At 40.8% G+C, this 19,042-nt stretch overlaps 1 protein-coding gene across 17 annotated transcripts in view; it reads left to right on the forward strand.

Moving 5' to 3' along the window:
- Positions 1–19,042, forward strand: part of PUM2 (pumilio RNA binding family member 2) — a 60,035-nt gene that overhangs the window by 20,920 nt on the left and 20,073 nt on the right. For 4 of the 17 annotated variants that reach the window (XM_082215438.1, XM_082215437.1, XM_082215442.1 and 1 more), the window contains 9 exons: positions 1,274–1,547; positions 1,990–2,083; positions 2,562–2,684; positions 4,909–5,051; positions 7,681–7,819; positions 11,773–11,850; positions 13,358–13,501; positions 15,608–15,883; positions 18,260–18,496. In XM_082215438.1, coding sequence (XP_082071564.1) covers positions 1,274–1,547; positions 1,990–2,083; positions 2,562–2,684; positions 4,909–5,051; positions 7,681–7,819; positions 11,773–11,850; positions 13,358–13,501; positions 15,608–15,883; positions 18,260–18,496 — 1,508 coding nt within the window. The remainder of the gene's footprint in view (positions 1–1,273; positions 1,548–1,989; positions 2,084–2,561; positions 2,685–4,908; positions 5,052–7,680; positions 7,820–11,772; positions 11,851–13,357; positions 13,502–15,607; positions 15,884–18,259; positions 18,497–19,042) is intronic. The other 13 variants (XM_082215432.1, XM_082215433.1, XM_082215444.1 and 10 more) reach the window with 9 other exon arrangements.

The following is a 19,042-nucleotide window of genomic DNA, read 5'->3' on the forward strand; positions in this document are numbered from 1 at the left end:
GCCTTCTGATGTGTGTGCACTGGCTGAAGGAAATTTCTATATATTTTTTTATAAGATATTTATTAAAGTTTTCAAAATATTACAAAAAGAAAAAACAAACAAAGTAGAGTCAGAAGGGAATACAAAGAATAAAAATAGTTATCAGAGTAAAAAGAAAAAGAAAAAAGCAAAAGGAAATTTCTAGGCGGGTGAGGCAGCTTTACCAGCAGTGTCAAAAACTTTCCAATATATCTGGGGCAATGTAAGGATCTAAAAGAATCCTAGCTCCAAGGTGAGCACGTTCTTGATCTCCAGTAGGGAAATGAGTAAGAGGTTTAGGCACATCTGGAGCGACATAGAGGAGGTTTGAGTTCTGTTCCTTTAAGCTAGAGACCTATTGGAGCAGGGACAGCTTTTGTCAGGGGCTTCTTGGCCTCTGTATGTTGAAAAGGGCAAGAAGGGGCTATGCAGGAAGCTCTCTTGGGTGGGCGGCTGATGACAACTAGAATAATAAATAATAATAATACCCCGCCCATCTGGCTGGGTTTCCCCAGCCACTCTAGGCGGCTCCCTGCAGAATATTAAAAACACGATAAAACATCAAACATTAAAAACTTCCCTAAACAGGGCTGACAGTGGTCTTCCAGGTGAACAGATGAAGAGGCCTTGATTACAGTCTCTCTCTGTATACTGCAGTCTGGTGGAGTGGTTGTTGCTGGATGACAGTTGAAGAGCAAGAAAAATAGGGTGGAGTTGACTTCTCAGCAGAGCTGATAGAATAGCTCTTCTTAATCTTCCTCTCTACATTCTCTCTACCATCTGCACTTGTTGCTTTCCGTGTTAAATGGTGTGTGTGTCCCCCCCCCATTAGACCACTCTGTTCTGTCCTCAAGATTTGTCCATTCACTTCAGATACAGGTAGTTACAAGAGCATCCTGCAGTAGAATGTTGCAGGGTATCCTTTCTGACAGGAGTGCTACAATACGGGCTCAATTCACTCTTTCTCTCCTATTCCCAGCTTTCTTTTCTGTTGACTTTTAACATTCTCTGGCTCCTGAAGGCCACCAGTCCTCATTGGGCTGTTCTGTAGTTAACCACCTGAGCTTGCTGTTATAGAGACTAATTCTTTTTGTTTCCAAACATAATCCCAGCATTTCAAACTGTTCTGTTAACGCCATTCAGCACAGCTGTATGCTGTTTTCCCTAGATCAGGCAACTACAGCTGATACTAATTATCACAAATTCTGTTGTTTAAGCAATGAAGCTGACATCTATTTTGCATTCTTTTCCTAAGCAGTCGTACTCCTGGAAGTCGGCAAGCCTCCCCAACTGAAGTAACTGAGCGTCTGGGGCCGAACCCAAGCGCTGCTGAAGGATTGGCTTCCCTTCCTAATCCTGCAACCCACAAGCCACTGGTGGAAGAATTTTCTAACTCTGAATCTCAGAATTTGGATGCTATGGAACAAGTGGGTCTTGATTCTCTGCAGTTTGATTATCCTGGAAATCAGGTACAAATGGACTCTTCAGGAGCTACTGTGGGACTCTTTGATTACAATTCACAGCAGCAGGTTAGTGTTTTTATACAGCCACATTAAAAAGTGGAACTACAACATTTTGGCAATCACAGAGATTTATTCCCACGTTCTTACCTATGTCCTGGAGTCATGGTTAGTTCCCAACATCAGTTCTGCATCATTGGCTGGTAGGGAAGCTAAAAATGTGGTAACCTTAGGACATGGCTATATTTGACTGGATGTTAACAGTAAAAGATCGGAAGCTTGCAACACAGAGCTGCCATTCTTTTTTTTTTTTTTTACTGTAGTCCCATGCTTATTATAATGTGTAATTCTGCCGTGATATTGCTTAAGAATGAATTACACGTGAATTTAAACTTCATACATAGTGCTATGGATCTTGGACAATCCTGTGAATGCATCTACACACAGTTGGTTTTTAAATTCTGATGTGGGATTGTTGCTAAAATTAAAAGGTTTAAATTGTTGTTCTTAGCTTTTTCAGAGGACTAACCCTCTCACTGTCCAGCAGTTAACAGCAGCTCAGCAGCAACAATACGCATTGGCAGCGGCACAGCAACCACACATAGGTGAGACATTTTCCCAAGTTTATTTACTTAAATTTCAAGCTTAAAAAACTGGCAATGTATGTTTGCTGCTCTTCTTTTAATTAAAAGCTTGCTAATTTGGGCAGACCTTTTGACAAACTTGGAATTTTCATTGCTTAAAAGTGAAGTTCTAAAGGTATAGTAATAATAATTTTAAAAGCTGCTGTTCTGGTAGTGTGATACATTTTTAAAATGTATTTGGTTTTATAAATTTAGTTTTATAGAAATGGCAGCAGTAACTTGGGACTATGGTATGAACGTTTCTTAAAATAGAGCATGAACCTGACAGTTAATGAGAGAAGCGAGAGATACTTTAGTCTTAATTACCTTTTGAAGCCTCTTCAAGAACAGGTGGCATAAATTTCTAATACGTTTACAATTTGAATGATGTAATGGGGTGCGTGTGTGTTTGTGTGGTGTCTTGTTTTTGGTGAAATTGAACTTTTTGTTACTGTAACAGGTGTATTTTCGGCAGGCTTGGCTCCGGCTGCTTTTGTGCCAAACCCATACATTATCAGTGCTGCTCCACCGGGTGCTGACCCATACACGGCAGCAGGCTTAGCTGCAGCAGCTACATTAGCAGGTAAGAAACTACCATTGCTCAAGTTAATTACAACAATCTCTTTTTCTCTAGAAATTTGAAAACTTTAGTGTTTGGGCATAAACCATCAAAAATGCACAAGAAGGTTGAAATACAGTCATACCTTGGCTATTGAACGCCTTTGGAGTTGTTCCAGTTTTTGGAAGCCGAACATCCGATGGGGCTTCCGATTGGCTGCAGGAGCTTCCTGCAGCCGGTCAGAAGCCGCACTTTGGTTTTCAAACGTTTCAGAAGTCGAACAGACTTCCGGAACGGATTCTGTTCGACTTCCGAGGTACAACTGTGAACTAGTTTAGATATAACATCACAGTACTCTTTTTCCCATTCGCTCCTGTTGCCCGAGACTTGGATTTCATGTTAAATGTGAGGAACAAAGATGTTGGATCAAGAATTATTCCTACTTTACCTGGAGGGGTTGTCAGACACTAGGGATTCAAATGTCTATTTACTGAAACATTTTAAAGGAAATTGCCTTTCTTATGTTCTACAGCCTTTTAACTAATGACCAAGGGTGGTCATGCATCCCTCCTGTGTTCACCTTGTCACCAGTGGGACTTGCAGATTGAAGAGAAGCATAGGGTATTAATTCCTATGTTCAGCTTGGTTTTTTTGCAGCTGAGTGAAGAGGAGCAGAGGAATTGGGAGTCTGAGAGAAGTGGGAGTAGATATACAGTGGTGCCTTGGTCCTCAAACGGCTTAGTTGTCAAACAAATCGGCTCCTGAATGCCACAATCCCGGAAGTAAGTGTTCTGGTTTGTGATCATTTTTCGGAAGCCAAACGTCCGACGTGGCTTCCAATTGAATGCAGGAAGCTCTTGGGAGTTGAACAGACTCCTGGAACAGATTCAGTTCGAAAACCAAGGTACCACTGTATACTATACATTTGGCTCTTGACTTTATTCTGGCTTGAATAGCTAGTAGCACTTAAAGGATGAGGAGATGGCAAATTGTGATGGCAACAGTCTGTGATATTCTCATGGATGTGCAAATCTTTCCTCCCTTAGAGAATTAAATAGCTACCTTAAGGCATGGTTTTGCTGCCTGGGGAATTGGCATGCTGTTCACCCTGGGCGCGAATAAAGCATTGTGGCAGATTGCAAGGCCGATTGTACTTCCTAGCACTTTGAGTCCATGCATGCATGATCCAAACAGTTTAGAAGATATATAAAATAGCTAATTTTCATAGTACCACAGCCGTGAGAGAGCATGTGAGAACATTTTTAAAATGCTCTTGTTTAGGAGTGATATTTTTAAAAATTGTGCTGATAATCATAAATGATATGAGAGGTTCTGTGGGATTTAGTAGAGCTCTGCTTGTACACTACCACCATCTTTGGACCACAGGTTGTTCCTGTTAACGGTTTTTGCATGTCTCCTATATCTCGCATCCAGTTCTTCCCCTTTCTTCACTCATGTTACATGAGTTCTGGAGCTTGTGTAACTCTGAAAGGAGAGGATCATGGGACGCTTGCCGCTATCTGAATTGTTGGGGTTCTGTGTTGCACTTCCAATTCAGATATACAGTAGCACCTCAGCTTATGTTACCCTCGGGTAACATAAACTTTGGGTTGCGAAAGCGGCAGCCCCGGAAGTGTTTCGCCGCCCGGGCATTATCAGAAGCACTCTACCACACTGCGCACATGTGCAGAAGCGGTTCCTCCAGTTGCGGAAACCTGGATCTGATCAGAGCTCTGGAACAGATCCCGTCCACAACTGGAGGTACCACTGTACTGAAGATAAGTGAAGTAACATGTTTGTTAGTTCTTACAGGGATGGCTCTTTAGGGCTCCTGCCACTGTGCAGAAGAGGATTATTTCCAATATATTAAATGGTGTACGTTGTTTTTTATATATAGGAAGAAAGGTTTTAGCTAAATGGTAGCTCTTCCACTGTTGGTATACCCCTTCTTATTTGCCTTTTTGCTGTGCTTGCTTATTTCTCTGCGGGAGGGTAATTCTTTTCCTCCCTCTTCTGATCAGAGGGTGAGAATGGTCCTCTTGGAATATTTACAGGGAGGGAGGGGAAAAATCTGTCCTGGGGGAGGAGTTCTGCTTTCAGGTACGTGTGCAGAGATTCCCTTTAAGGCATAGGATACTGGGTTTGTTTATGCGTGTGGTTTTCACACAACCAAGTTAGCACTGATCTCGAGGCTTTTGAGGAGAGACTGTAAATATTTTCGTGTAAAGCCATTTTTTCGTTTTGTTAGGGCCAGCAGTGGTCCCTCCTCAGTATTACGGAGTTCCTTGGGGCGTGTATCCAGCCAACTTGTTTCAGCAGCAAGCAGCAGCTGCAGCAAACAACACAGCCAATCAACAGGCTGCGTCACAGGCGCAACAAGGCCAGCAACAGGTAAGCTGGGTGGACACACCTGAGGAGTTAATATATCTGTCTGCTCATGCAGTTTTATTGAATGCAATGCGTATTGTTGAATAAAGAATAATGGTATATCTAACAGTGCACAGTTTATGTGTTTGCCATGCTGGACAGCAGTCCATTCAGTCCATAAGCTTAATTTTGTCTGGGTATTTCATTATCAAATCAGCAGATATCAGTTCTCTCCGCTGAGGGATGAGGGCAGCTCATCCCTCAGAGATGGGGGAAATCCTCTATTCAGGTTTAAATTTTAGTTTGCCTTCTGAACTACAAAGGTCAGTTTAAAGTTTATAACTAGAAAGACAGGCCTCTCCTTTTGCTTTTTAGTTGGCTTTTTTATTGTTGTAGGCAGGCTTCAGCTGAGTTAAGTGTTGCGAGTTTGCCTGCCAAAATAACGGCAACAAATCAGCAAAGCCCAAATTGAGAAGGGAACAGAGGGGCCAGTATGAAACAAGCTGTCAGGATGTTTCCTACTTAAACCTCTCACCTGCTTAAAATGTTAGTGCTGGCTTTAAAGGGAAAAGCCTCCTCCTGTTGACCCCATCCCCACTTTGCCTCTACCCACATATGTCGGGAGGAAATGTAGTTGAGAAGCATTGCCCTCAGGACAGCTGAGTACTACCACCACCACTTTTTCATGTCCTGTGTGGACCAGAAACTGTGCTCTGCCACTGCAGCTCTCGCTTCTTCACCTAGCAAGGACCACAAAGCAGTCTGTGTCAGCAGTGCATTGGTATAATGCAATGCAGACATCCTAGGTAACATCTTCAAGGAATCCTGAGGACAAAGCTTGGGTTCCCTAGAGGGAGGCACATCTGGAACCCAAGATGGCCTCCACTATTAATTTCCTGTGAAGAAATACACTCCTCCATCCACAAGCCGCATAGGGGAAAGACCATTTCCTTTGTTTAAAAACTACATTCCCAGAGTATGCAGTTGTTAGGTGCAATCGGGTTGGCTGGAACATGAAAACAGGCCTCTCTTTACAAGGTGGCATGGAGTCTAGCTTGTCTCCTAGTTTTGAGTAATATGCAGTGTTGCCTGGTTCTTCGGGTAACGATAAAGGTGTGATATGGAGTAGTTGCAAGAGCCACTACGCTAAAAGAGTCTGTTAAGGCTAAGCCAGCCATGTATGCCTTGAGAAGGGGCACCATGTTTAGGAACTTCAGAACACAATATAACAAGTATTTATTTTGGCAGGGCCATCCACATTGTGAGAAAGCTGCCATATTGAACAACAGTGGATTTCTAGCTGAAAGCATTCTTGGGGCAGAATTTGGCTAAGTTTTACTAAGCTAAGAGTTAACCCAGTAAAATTAACGGACCTAACTTAGTCATGTTTATTAAGTACAGTGGTTACTTCAGTTGCATATCATCCCATATCTCATGAAGCACATATGAAGCTTCAGTGAACAGAGATAAGAGTTGGATGACTTTCTGGACAGTGAGTTGCAATATGTTCAGTAATAGTGTAATAGTAAAATTATCTCAACTTGCAACATAGTGAGACTAGTGCTATGCTTTGCTTACAAGCAAAATTGTCCTTATTTAAATTCATTAAGGATATTTGAAATGAAATAGTGATAATAAAAAAACCTTAGTTATACACTCCAGTGAAATTTGCATTTGACTTGGATATTTAGAACAAAACACTGGCAATTGCAGGGCATGTTCTTTCGATAGCTGTGATGACTTATGCAAAATCAGTACCAGAATGTGGAACCTCTGTTTACGAGCGTCTCAGAAGTTGAACGCTTTGGCTTTCGAATGCCGAAAACCCGGAGTAACTGCTTCAGTTTTTGAATGAATTTCGGAAGCTGAAAGTCCCATGCGACTTCCATTTTGAGTTTCCCTATTGTATTGAGGCTTCCACTTTCAGTTTTCGAACGTTTCAGAAGTCAAACGGTCTTCTGGAACGGATTACGTTCAAAAACTGAGGTTCCACTGTACCTTGCTCACTACAAGGTTCAAATTGAAGGTTAGGAGCACAGCCTGGTTCATACTGAGTATGCTTGATACTGGTAATACAGTAAGGAGCCATGGTTAAAGGCGGTAGTAAGAATTTTCATAAGCGGAGAGGCACTGGTGAATGGAGTATGTCATTGCACGGTTGGCTAACAATCCCTTAAATACATTTTAGGGCCGGCAAGTGCTGTCTGCAAAGGTTTGAATTCTAAATATATCGCTAAACTCCATAATTACAGTTTAACAGTAATTGCATTTTTAAATGTTCAGTATTTAAAATTTGCAGGCTGAAAGTGGGTAGAAAGACTGTTAAAACGATAACCTGCTCACCACGCTTAACCTACTAAATGTCTCCACTTTGGGTTCCTTGCTATTTTTAAACTACTTTTCAGTGTTATTGAATTACAGAAGGCCTAGCACCTTAAACTTGTGTTTTCTTGTGTCATAATGCTTCCATTGAAGTAGTCTATGCCTGCTTACTTTACCTTGTTTATACATTGTTATTGGGTGTGTGTTTTTTTGTGGGTTTTTTTAAATCACAACCCCAAAGTACGCACAACATGTTCCAGCGTTTTTATACTATATGACCTTTTTATACTTCACATTTTAAGCAATTAGTGTCGCCATTGGTCTTTTGTAGGTTCTTCGTACTGGAGGAAGTCAACGTCCTCTAACTCCCAATCAGGGTCAGCAAGGGCAGCAGGCAGAGTCACTTGCAGCAGCTGCGGCAGCAAATCCAACTTTGGCTTTTGGTCAGGGTCTTGCCACAGGCATGCCAGGTATCTAATGATGAGTTAAGGAAACTAAGAATGAGCTCAAGCTAAATATCCTAAAAATCCTGCTGTGTTCACAGTAGTAGACTGCTGAGATGCAATTTCTTTGTAACGTGTTTTTAAAGCTTCGGTAAAAAATTGAAATGTGACTTTCATTAACCATGTTTACGGCTGGCAGAAGAAATGTGTGTACAAGATGGGGGAGAATAATGTAGGCTGCTTCCAGCCCCTTTAACATGAAGTGGTCTGTCTGTGCCCTCTCCATGGGAGAATTAAATCAACTGCCCAGTGTTAATCTCTTAATTATCACACCTTCAGATTATCAGGAGTAATAATGACTTATATTTTAAGAAACATGAGTGGCATTCCAGTTGTGCAGTGGCACTTTCCCATCCCTCCTTCGTGCTTCAGCCCCTCGCAGCTGCCAAAAATTTACTGCTGAGAGTTATGAGAGAGTTATGGGATGGGATCTGCTGAGGTGAGGGAGCTGGAGCTGGGAAGGAAAGCCAGCTATCAGAGACAATCTCCTTGTACAAACAGAAATGCTTTCCTTTTGTGCAATGAGCTGTTTTGATCCAAAGCATTGTAATTTTTGTGTGTCTCTCACTATGTAATATTTACTGTTTGTGACAACATGCAACACACAGCTTAGTGCTTTGTCAGCAGCTTTTCAGTGTTGATTCTGGAAAGTTTGAATTTCAGAAAAACAGATTTTAAACCATATTCCTTACATTGGTGCATAATATATTTCCACATTAGAATATGCACTTCGAAGGGCTTCAACTTTGGCGCATGGATGTCTTAAATTTGTCACATGCATTTTTACATTAAGAACTTAGACTTTCATGCCTGACATTTAAGGATAGTTACACTGATTTTTCTCTATTGTCTGCTTTTATGCAAGCTACAAAGTATCTTTGGTCATCAAGCAGTCCAGAATATCTAATACTTATAGATTGGTTAATAGCACAACAGTAATATTTCTAAGACAACTCAGAAGTGCTATGTATATACAGATGCTTTTAGAGCTTTGCTGCTGCTGCTTTGACTATATATACAAAGCATCTTCTAAACATTTTGGCTCTCTGGTGAATAGGTCATCTGAATTGGTCCAGTTGAAGCTGTAACTTGGATATTTGTTTCACCTTACTTACCTTCTTATGGGTTTAGTGTCATGTGAAAATGGCACCTTGTGCTGGTGGTGAATGTGGTAGATGATCTTTCAAAGACCGAAGGAAAAAAGCAGCCACTACAAGTTGGATTGTTGAAGTATCAGGCTTAACTATTTTTTTCTGGCATAAGCTTGCTGGGAAGTCCTTTGAACTTAAGCCGCTGTGTAATTATAACACAGTTTTGGTATCATTTGCTCTGGAGTGTTTCTTTGACTCTATTCTATATCATTATTGAACATCTAAAGAACTGATTGGCATTCAAAGATGGGAACATTCTCTGGTTCTGTTGTGTTGCAACTTCATCTTTTGGCATACATGAAGATAGTTTGGGAGTAGCCCCCATTGGACAATTCAAGTTAAGAGGCATAGGATTGCACTGCTTAGCACAGAGCTTTCCAAACTTTTCGTATTGGTGATACACTCTTAGGACATTCATCATTTCACAACACAGTAACTCAGTTTTGCATTTCGTGACAGTAATTCAATTTTACTAGCAAACCTGGGGTTAAACTAACCCTTTCTGGCCCCAGGAGGAGCGGAGGGAGCCTTTGTGTCACACACCTGCACAGTGCAGCCGACACACTAACATGTCATGACACACTGTTTGGAAAGCTCCGGCTTAGCATAGTTCTATGTCCTACTGTTCTCAATGGGACTTACTTCTGTGTATTTGGGTATAGGACTGCAGCCTTAATCACTAAACACCTGTAGCTGGAGAGGAGTAGAGGTGGTTTGATTTTTGTTCCATTTGTTATCTATATACGTAACATCTAATTTGTATAGGGTTCTGTACAGTGGTGTTCCTGCAGAAGTGGATCAGATTTCCACTCGACATGGTGGGCAATGTAACTGCTGAGGCCAGACTAATAAAGTTGATAGGAGTGAGGTTGCTGATTTGTCTTAGGGAGACAATGCTTAGGTTTTGTACTAGGGAAAAGCAGAAACCAATACAACAAATGACAATGCTGTAGGAAAGGATCGCAGAAACTAGCCCAGTATTTACTGTATAAGCGTGTTGTACCTAACTCAGGATATGGGGCAGGAGTCAGCTTATGAGTCCCGCTACCAGAAGCCCACATAAGGACCTCTGCTAGCACAGTGGGGCTTTCCACTTTTGTGTCCCCCAAAAATTGATTCAGGGGATCGGGAGAACTCCCTAAATAGCACATAGCGGTTGGGAAGGGGGATTATCTTGTCTGGTAAGCTGAAATATTTGTGCTGATGGAACAGTTGCCATTGCGCTTTGTTGAATTACTCCCTTGGTAAATGAAATGGACACTGACACAGTAATTAACTAATGAATTAATATTAGCAAAATATACCAAATTATTTAAGACAGATTCAAAGGCTGCCTTGGAAAGTTTCTGGAAGGGCAGTTTGTAAATACCTTAAAAGAATAAATGGTACAGAAATAGTAACAACTTCTCTGTTTCATATAAAGCAGCAATTCTCACACCTTTTTTCCAAGGAAACTTCTGCTTAAACATTACTGGAAGTCTTGATGGACCACAATAAACTTCTATTTCCTTCAGTACCAGCTTTGTCAAAATCAGTGCTGTGATATGAAAATCACGGAGCCCTGGCCAGCTAGGGACCTTCAACTAACTGGTAGATGTTTAAAATAAATTAGGCTACACAACTGCCATAGTATGAAAATCACAGGCCCTAGGTCAGGGCTTCGTTAGCCTGTTTGGTAATTCTGGCTTGGGTTAAAATGGCCTCTATTTGTCAGAAGAAGAAAAAAATCAAGGCCAGATAGTCTTGACTGTTCCGTAACCTTTCTTGGATGAAACTTACATACCACCTGCTGTCTGCAGACCAGAGTTTGAGAACCTCTGACACATAGAAAGGTAAAGGATCAAGGTCCTTTAGCTCAGAAGATTGGAGGTGATCGATCAGATCAATGAAAATAACATTTCTGTTTTGTGCAAGATCACTGCAGTGCCTGTTCTGCTGTCATGATTCATAACGTTTTAAAACAAAATAACATTTTTAACCCATAGCACAACTGTTCCTTTGAATTTGCTGTCATTAATGTAGCAATGATTGGTGTTAAAGTCTTACTATAATGATGTACATGATTATTAGGTCACCTTTTTGTTGGGGCCGGAAAGCCAGTCAATTGACTAAACAAATAATTCTATGAAGTCAAGAATTCCCTTCTTGACTCTGTCACTACTCTTTTTATTATTATTTTTTTAAAATGGCAGCAATTAGAGGAATCAGGATTTCAGCCCTGCACACCCCTTATCTAGGAGTAGCCACTGCCCTCTCGAACCAAATGTCATAGCTTTCATCGGCTGTATGCTGTAATTGGCTGCTGCTTTGTTCAGAATCGCAGTTTACAAGAAACGTGGAGAAAACCCATACATGCATCATCAGAGGGGACACACAGCACAGGTGTTAAAGCATCCACTGTAGTTGCCGTGAGGAGGGTAGGCTGCTGTATGATTATACATGGCGTTCTATAAAACTCCTGGGGTCTTCTAGAGTGGCCGCCTTCAAACTTGGGTCCTTGGATGTTGCAAGACTACAACTCACAGCATCTCAGATCAGATGGGAGCCCAAGACTGAAGAACACTGTCCTAGAGTTTAGTAGCTTCTCTATGACCAAAGTTAAATCTTTTAACTATAGCGGTACCTCGGTTTTTGAGCGTCTTGGAAGCTGAACGTTTCAGTTTTTGAACGCCAAAAACCCGGAAGTAAATGCTTCCGTTTTCGAACGCGCCTAGGAAGTTGAATGGCTTCCGCTGAGTTTCCCCCCAATTTTCTCCATTGAAATTGCAGGTTGCCCTTTGCGCCTCGGTTTTCAAACGTTTTGGAAGCCGAACGATCTTCCGGAATGGATTGTGTTCGAAAACCGAGGTACCACTGTATTTTCAATAAATATTTCACTAGGCAAAATGACCTAAGTTTTTGTCAGGCTGCAGTACAGTAATTAAAATTTCACAAAACAAAATGCAAATGCTATTTTGTACCATACAAAGGAACTTGCACCACATCTACATTGCTCTCAACCTTTATATTGGCACTCATACATTTAAAAATTTGAGCCTCCAGTGTCATGCGTATTTATAATGATATATTGCACTATTGTGTGATATGCTTGACCTCAAAAAGCAGGTACATTTCCCGAGGAGTGTTCTTTATGCAAAAATAACAAACAAAGAAAAACAGTTCTTGGCTCTGTTTGTTCTAGAGAAGGGCCATCTATTTGATAAAGAGCGGTTTTTATCTGTGAAAGAGTTTTTGTTATATTACTTGTAACATTTATTCTCTAACGGCCTATTCTGCATTCTTTACAGAGGAGCAGTAAAGCAGAGTGCAGTGAAAGCCTGACCCATTTGCTAGCATGTGAAAATGGTAGTGAAGGTAGTAGAAAAGAACAGCACAGTCTAGTTTTGAATATGCATTTGTAATATGAAACTACAAATCTCCTGTTCCTCAGAAGGTTTCAGTATCCCTGTAACTATATATAGTTCTTTGTTGATTTCAAATGGTATAGAGTCACATGCCTATGAACATGCATGTGATCTCCAGTATCCCTTTCTCCCCATTTAATGTGCACTATTTGCTTGTATTTACAACAAAACGAAACACAGAGCCTCCTGGGCATAACCTGCCACTTGCATGCAGCCCTTACATGCATAGAAGGGGGACTTCAGAAGAGACCATTGACCTTTTTTCCCATCTCCTTGATTGGCCCTGGGTTTCCACACACGTGACAAATACACAGCAGTGCATTGGCTTTTTACATCTCTGTAGAGGTAACAGATTTGCAGGATGGATCAGCCCCACTCCCCTAAGTTTTGGGGTTTTTTTGTTCCCCCTTCCAAAAAAGTGCTTTTTAATAAAAAATAATAATTTTAAAATGAAACTGTTATGCTGAGATGTCCTCCACTGTGGTTCTGTAGTGTTGCTGCTTGGGGTGGGGGTGTGTCACCAGTTCTCTAAAAACAGATGCCTCTGCCTTGGCTGTATACAAGCAGCACTCTTTCAGGTCACGTTAGGCGGCTCGTGCAGCATTTGTTACATCCGTTCCCACTGGCTCAGAAAAGCAGTTATTTTGCATTTATTTTCCTTGCTTGGAAAGGTTGGGGCAGACAGGAGAGCAAATAGATGAAGGCAGATGGGGGAGTGGTTCAGAGACAGCTCCTCTGTCTAGTTTTTAGACAAGCAGGTGCGTGGCAAACTGTACGTCCGAGCCAAAACTTTGCCACTAGATTTGGAATAGAATTGGTTCATCTTTTCTAGGAGATAAAAAGCTGTCAGTTTGCTCATTGTTTAAAAAGCGATCCGTCATATAGATGCAAACTAGAAAGCTGATCCCAAAATAAATAAATTTTACTAGTGTTTGTTTTGTATTGATTAGGCTATCAAGTCTTAGCCCCCACTGCCTATTACGATCAGACTGGTGCATTGGTAGTGGGTCCTGGGGCCAGAACTGGACTTGGAGGACCTGTCAGATTGGTGGCTTCAACACCTGTCATCATCAGTTCTGCAGCTGCACAAGCAGGTAGGTAGATCTTTCGCAGCACTTTCACAATTTGATGGGGAAACATTCTAACAGTAATCAGTTCTCTCCCCCTGCTTGCACACTTTCAAATAGTGTTGCTTTATAGCTAGCATTATTTGCTCGTAGCTCCCGCATATATGCAAGAAAGTTTGTGTTCGGGTTGTTTCTCTCAAGATTTGCATCTCCTGTCCCTTCCCAAGCATAAAAAGCTAAATTACTGAAGGACTATTTCCTGGATTGTTCCAGAAATTCCCTTTTACCCCCACCACCAAATGCAGCCCTCTTTAGATATTGGACATGTGGAGAAATGATTGTATGAACCAGGTTGTACATAGGTGAACAGAAAGTAGATTGAGATCTGCTGATAACACTCTGGGAGATTTGCAGTAGACCTGCAAGGGTTTTTGAATCTCAGTTCTTAAAAAAATATCAGCCACAAAATGACTTTCTCACCTTGAATTAAGCTGCTGAAATAAAGAAAGCCATTGTGTGAATGGTTTGGGAGCTTAGCCCGGTTCAATTCTGATACGGAAATTAAATTCTGAGGCTCAGAATGTGCTCAGAGGCACCTTGGTTTTTTTCCTTTTTTGTACTTGGCTGTATTTAAAAACCCAAGTAGAAACCCCAAAAGTAAATCTGCCGTACTTCAGTGCTGTAACTTGCATGCTTTGCATGCATAAGTTCCAAGGCTCATTCCCTGGCATCTCTAGGTAGGGATGTGAGGGTCTTCTGATTTGAAACCCCGAGGAACTGCTTTCCGTCTGTGTAAATAGTAATGAGCTAGATGTAGCAATAGTTGGGCTCTGTATAAGGCAACCTAGCATGTTTCTATTACAACCCCCCATCCCGGCCGGTAGTAATTTCTGTGATGGCAGCATGCTGCCATTACAGAAGGGACCTCCTGCCATTGCTGAGTTGTAGATACGCCCACGTTGGGCAAAAGGATTCCCGAATTGCAGGGGTTGGACTAGATGACCCTTGAGGTCCCTTCCACCTTGATATGATTCTATGCTCAATCTAATACACACAGACATTTTACTATAACATAGGAAGCCATGCCTAGGAAGCAGTTTGGGGAGAGGAAGGGTAATTGCTGAATGTTAAAGGAGTGTTTTGCTTTGTTCTGCTCTCCTAATGTGGGGGTTGCTTCAAAGCCTTGCAGGTAAGCTTGGTGTAGCTATAGAGTGAATAATAAGAAAGGAACTAAAATGAGTGGTTTCTAATGCCGGGCTTGATGATTTGATTCTTTTTGTTTCGTTTTTGCATTCAGAAAATTTTGGCATCAACCCCCCCCCCAAAAAAAAAATAAAAAAATAAAAAATCTGGCTTAAAATTAAGGGTGCCTTTAGTTTTCAAGAGATTGCTTTGGATGAGTCAGATTGCTTTTGGATGAGTCAGAAAGGTACATGGATCCTATTCCTGTGCTTGCTGTAATAACCAGAAGAAGTGGGGGAAATTGAATAGCCATACTGGGAAGTGGGGGAAATTGAATATCCATACTGGGAAAAGAGTATATGATAGTGCCTGGGTTTCAGATACTATTTTCCCTCAATAGTGAGCAGGGAAGTGAAGTGACGGCCCATCAGATTCACCCTAACAGCAAACATTGAAAGGGGGAAAGCAGTAGTGAGAAAGATGACAGCGCCTGAGGCAAAGAGATAACACTCCTTTGCTGCATGTGCAGTGGAAGACTAGGAAAGGTCTTTTTAATTCCTTGCTGCTTGTCTTTTGCAGAAAGCAATAACTACTCTTAATCCTTCAGCTTTCTGTGAAAGACCAGCATACAAGTGGGAGATCCCTCTCCTTCTCCAAGCTCTTTACAGTTTGTGGAGATAGCATCCAAGGCAGAACAGCTTTCCACAGTGGGAAAGGCTGTTGAATTTGTAGACCCCTTTGCGTTTCCCCAACAATTTTCTCTTGTATTTTCATTGAAAATCATTTCGTCTACTTAACACCTTATGCAACTGGCATCGTTTTTACGTTGGATATTTCTTTTGTTCGCTGATGATTTGCCTTTATAGGAGAGAGTAATGAAAATAGTAGTCTCATTTTTCTAAAGTCGAAATGTTCTAGAATCTGATGACTGAAAACCATGTCTCTTTACAGCAGCAGCAGCTTCAGCTGGAGGAACCGCAAACAACCTCACAGCAGCCACAAACGGGCTTTTCCGGCCCCTTGGTGCCCAGCCGCAGCAGCAGCAAACAAACAGTAGCCTACAGTCCAATTCATTTTATGGCAACAGTACTTTGACCAATAACTCCCAGAGCAGTTCACTCTTTTCGCATGGTCCTGGCCAACCAGGAAGCACATCCCTTGGCTTTGGAAGCAGCAGCTCCTTAGGAGCTGCCATTGGCTCTGCACTCGGTGGATTTGGCGCATCTAGTAAGTTACATTTTTAAAGAAGGAAAACTGAACAGGTTGTATGAATTGCTGTGGATGAAAGAAAATCCTGTTTTTGCATATTTATTTCCTACATGCATTAAAAATGGTACATCTGGAGTTCAACGGAAGGCAGTTTAGCCTGCTAGGCCTTGTACACGAGAAACAGGGTTGAGCGTGTTGATGCCTTTGACAGACAGCTCACATTTGGAGCTTTTCAAACCAATTCTCTATTGTGGTTGATTTGTCTTGTGCTTTTCAAAGTTTGTGTCCCTTAAATGCAACTATGGCTGAGCAGTGGGCAAGCGAAATTCCCGCCCTCCCATTCCTATTGGACCTGCTTAAGTTTATAAATGTTTAGGAATAGCCATATTCTTTTATTTTCATTGGACAATGATCTTTACTGTTTTATTCACAGCTTTGGTAACACAAGTACCTCAACACCTTTCTAGAATTTGTCAGCCTGTTAAGATTGTGGAAATTGGTTTATTATTGAAGGAAGTGTTGAATGTATGGTGAAGCACACATGAGTAGTTTGTTGTTTGCATTGCATAGAAGAAGGTCTGTGTGAAGCACACACAATTCTGCGCACGTTACAAAATAGAAGTGCGCTTGCACACCCTGACAGTGGAAAATGTCCCATGTGAAACAATTTTTTTAATGTATTGGAGAATTTAATAAAACTCTTCAGTTTTGACCGTTACAAGCAGTTTCCCTTTTTAGTCTTGTAGGATTGTTTTTATCTTAGGCAGTAAATTCCATTTTTTAAATGAGTAGATATAATGTAGTGTAAAAAAAGGTGCCCTTTGTACAAATCTTAAAATGCTTTCAACAGAAAGCTATGAATGACAAAATGGAGAATTATGTCCATGTCATTTTTACATAGAGTACCCTTAAGACTTCCAAAGTTTTGTTTTGTTTTTCACTCCCTTAGCTGAGTATGATACAGATGTGCCCATTTATAAAAACAACCTTATTGTAGTCTTGTGCTCCTTGTACCCTGGCAGTAGTTAATTGCAGCCATTTGTCATTTCCAAGTTTAATCCTGTAATCGTGGCTTGATTATATAAACATAAATCCATTCAAGTCCCCAATTATGTTTGAAAGTGCTATGCATATACTATTTTTAAAAGAGCTCTTCATATTGATAAATCGTTTCCCCACTTAATTGTTTGTTAATAATGCTATCCTAAATTAGAATTAAAATATTACCTGCAACTTATTTCTTCTTGTTACTTGACTAGTCCTTTGTAGTGCGCTAAAATCAGGTTCTACAAAGCAGAGTAGGGATATAGCAAAAATGTGTCACACATCTCCAGGTCGTGGGTGGGTAGTATATTAATCCTCTCAGGCAAATGTTATATGTTGCTTGAGTCCTAGATAATTGATAGACACCAGCCTGCTTCTGTATTTAATTTGACATAATGATGAGTGGCAGTTAATCTGGACATACACTGCATTTCTGAATTAAAAGCAGAATAATTTTGATTGCTTCTTAACAAACAGGTGAAGCAGTTCAAGATATTTGCTCGCATTTGCTAAACAGGGAAGCAAAGTTTTACCTAGTGTTTTCAAATATGTTTAGGTAATCTCAACATCTGCCCATGGCCTTTACTTTCACATAAAGTTACAGATTAAGATGTTTTAAATGGTATGACATTTATCCTATAAAATTTAAGTACGTCATTGAACTATTAGTCCATACTTTTTAAGTACATATCCCAGTTCCTTCAAATCCCTTTTATGATCTGCCTTCAAAATGTCATTGGACTTTTTCTTTTTTAAAAGAGTGCTTACTTAGAGAGTGTGATCAATTTGAATGCTTCTGAGAAGTGTGGAATCTCAGGAAAAAAATTTTTAGTAACAATTGTGAAGTAGCATGGAACAAAATGTCTTTTAGGGATTCTCCTGTAGAACCAAATCCTGTAGCACTACTGAGCTGGGGGTTGTTGCGGGAGACAAGGGGAGCTCCTGTCAATATAGTAATTCAGCTGGGGGGGAGGGGACACCATTTACAGAAATTATTTCAAATTAATACTCCTCTTCATTGGTTCATTTTAACACAGTACGACATACCTGACTATTGGTCCCAAAGCCCGACTCCAGTGTATCAAAATATCCTCAGAAATGTTACTAAGTCTTGAGTGTGTCGAGACTTGGCGATTGCTTAAAAATCCTTCCTGATTTGAGGGATGATGCTTGTGCTCATTTTGTGATTTATATTAAATCATGTGTGGTTATCACAGTAATTTGTCTTTGGAATAATTTTGATTGTTATAATGATTGTGATCACATCTGTTATGACCCAGCTGTAGGTTGGGGCTAGGTTTTCCTTGGTTGACGCTGTATGTAATAGGGTCTTTTTATTTCTTCCTTCAGTTGGCAGTTCTGCAAGTAGTAGTGCCACAAGGAGAGAGTCTCTATCTACTAGCTCTGACTTGTACAAAAGATCTAGTAGCAGCCTAGCACCCATAGGGCAGCCATTTTACAATAGTCTGGGATTTTCCTCCTCTCCAAGCCCAATAGGCATGCCTCTGCCAAGCCAAACTCCTGGACATTCACTTACGCCTCCGCCTTCACTTTCATCACATGGATCCTCATCCAGTTTGCATTTAGGTAAAAAAAACAAAAGCCCTTTTTTGTTTGTGTATGTATGTGTGTATATGTATTTTTCTATGTATATTAAATATTTTATGTTGGGTTAAATGTCAATTTGCCTCTTCAGTAAAGGAAACAAATGTTGCATAATGGGCCGGGTCCCAGTGTGTTGCTCAGCACAGTCAAATCTTTTAACGGATGCAGTTACCAAAAGTTAAATCAGCCCCCTGGAGCAACATGTTTTTCCATAACCACCCTTGCCGCATCAAAACGAAAGCCCGATTTCTAGAGAGAGAAAACAAACCAAGATTGGGTTGTTTTGTTGTTGTTGTTGTACGACAGGAAAAGGTATATATATTCCTCTTGTTTCTGTGTTAAACATATGTCTGCTATTTATGGAGTCGGCTTTAGGCTAATGTTTGGTGCGTGGTAGTGACATGAATTATTATATCTTTGTTAAAGAAAAGCACATGCAAAGTTTGCAGTACTGAAAAATCCTGCTTTTTGAACCAACAGGTTAGAATGATTTTGCAGGAAGTCGTTTAGAAACTTGCCTTCAAAACA

The sequence above is a fragment of the Podarcis vaucheri genome, assembly GCF_965113315.1.
Source record: "Podarcis vaucheri genome assembly, chromosome: 3".
NCBI classification, from domain to species: Eukaryota; Metazoa; Chordata; class Lepidosauria; order Squamata; family Lacertidae; genus Podarcis; species Podarcis vaucheri.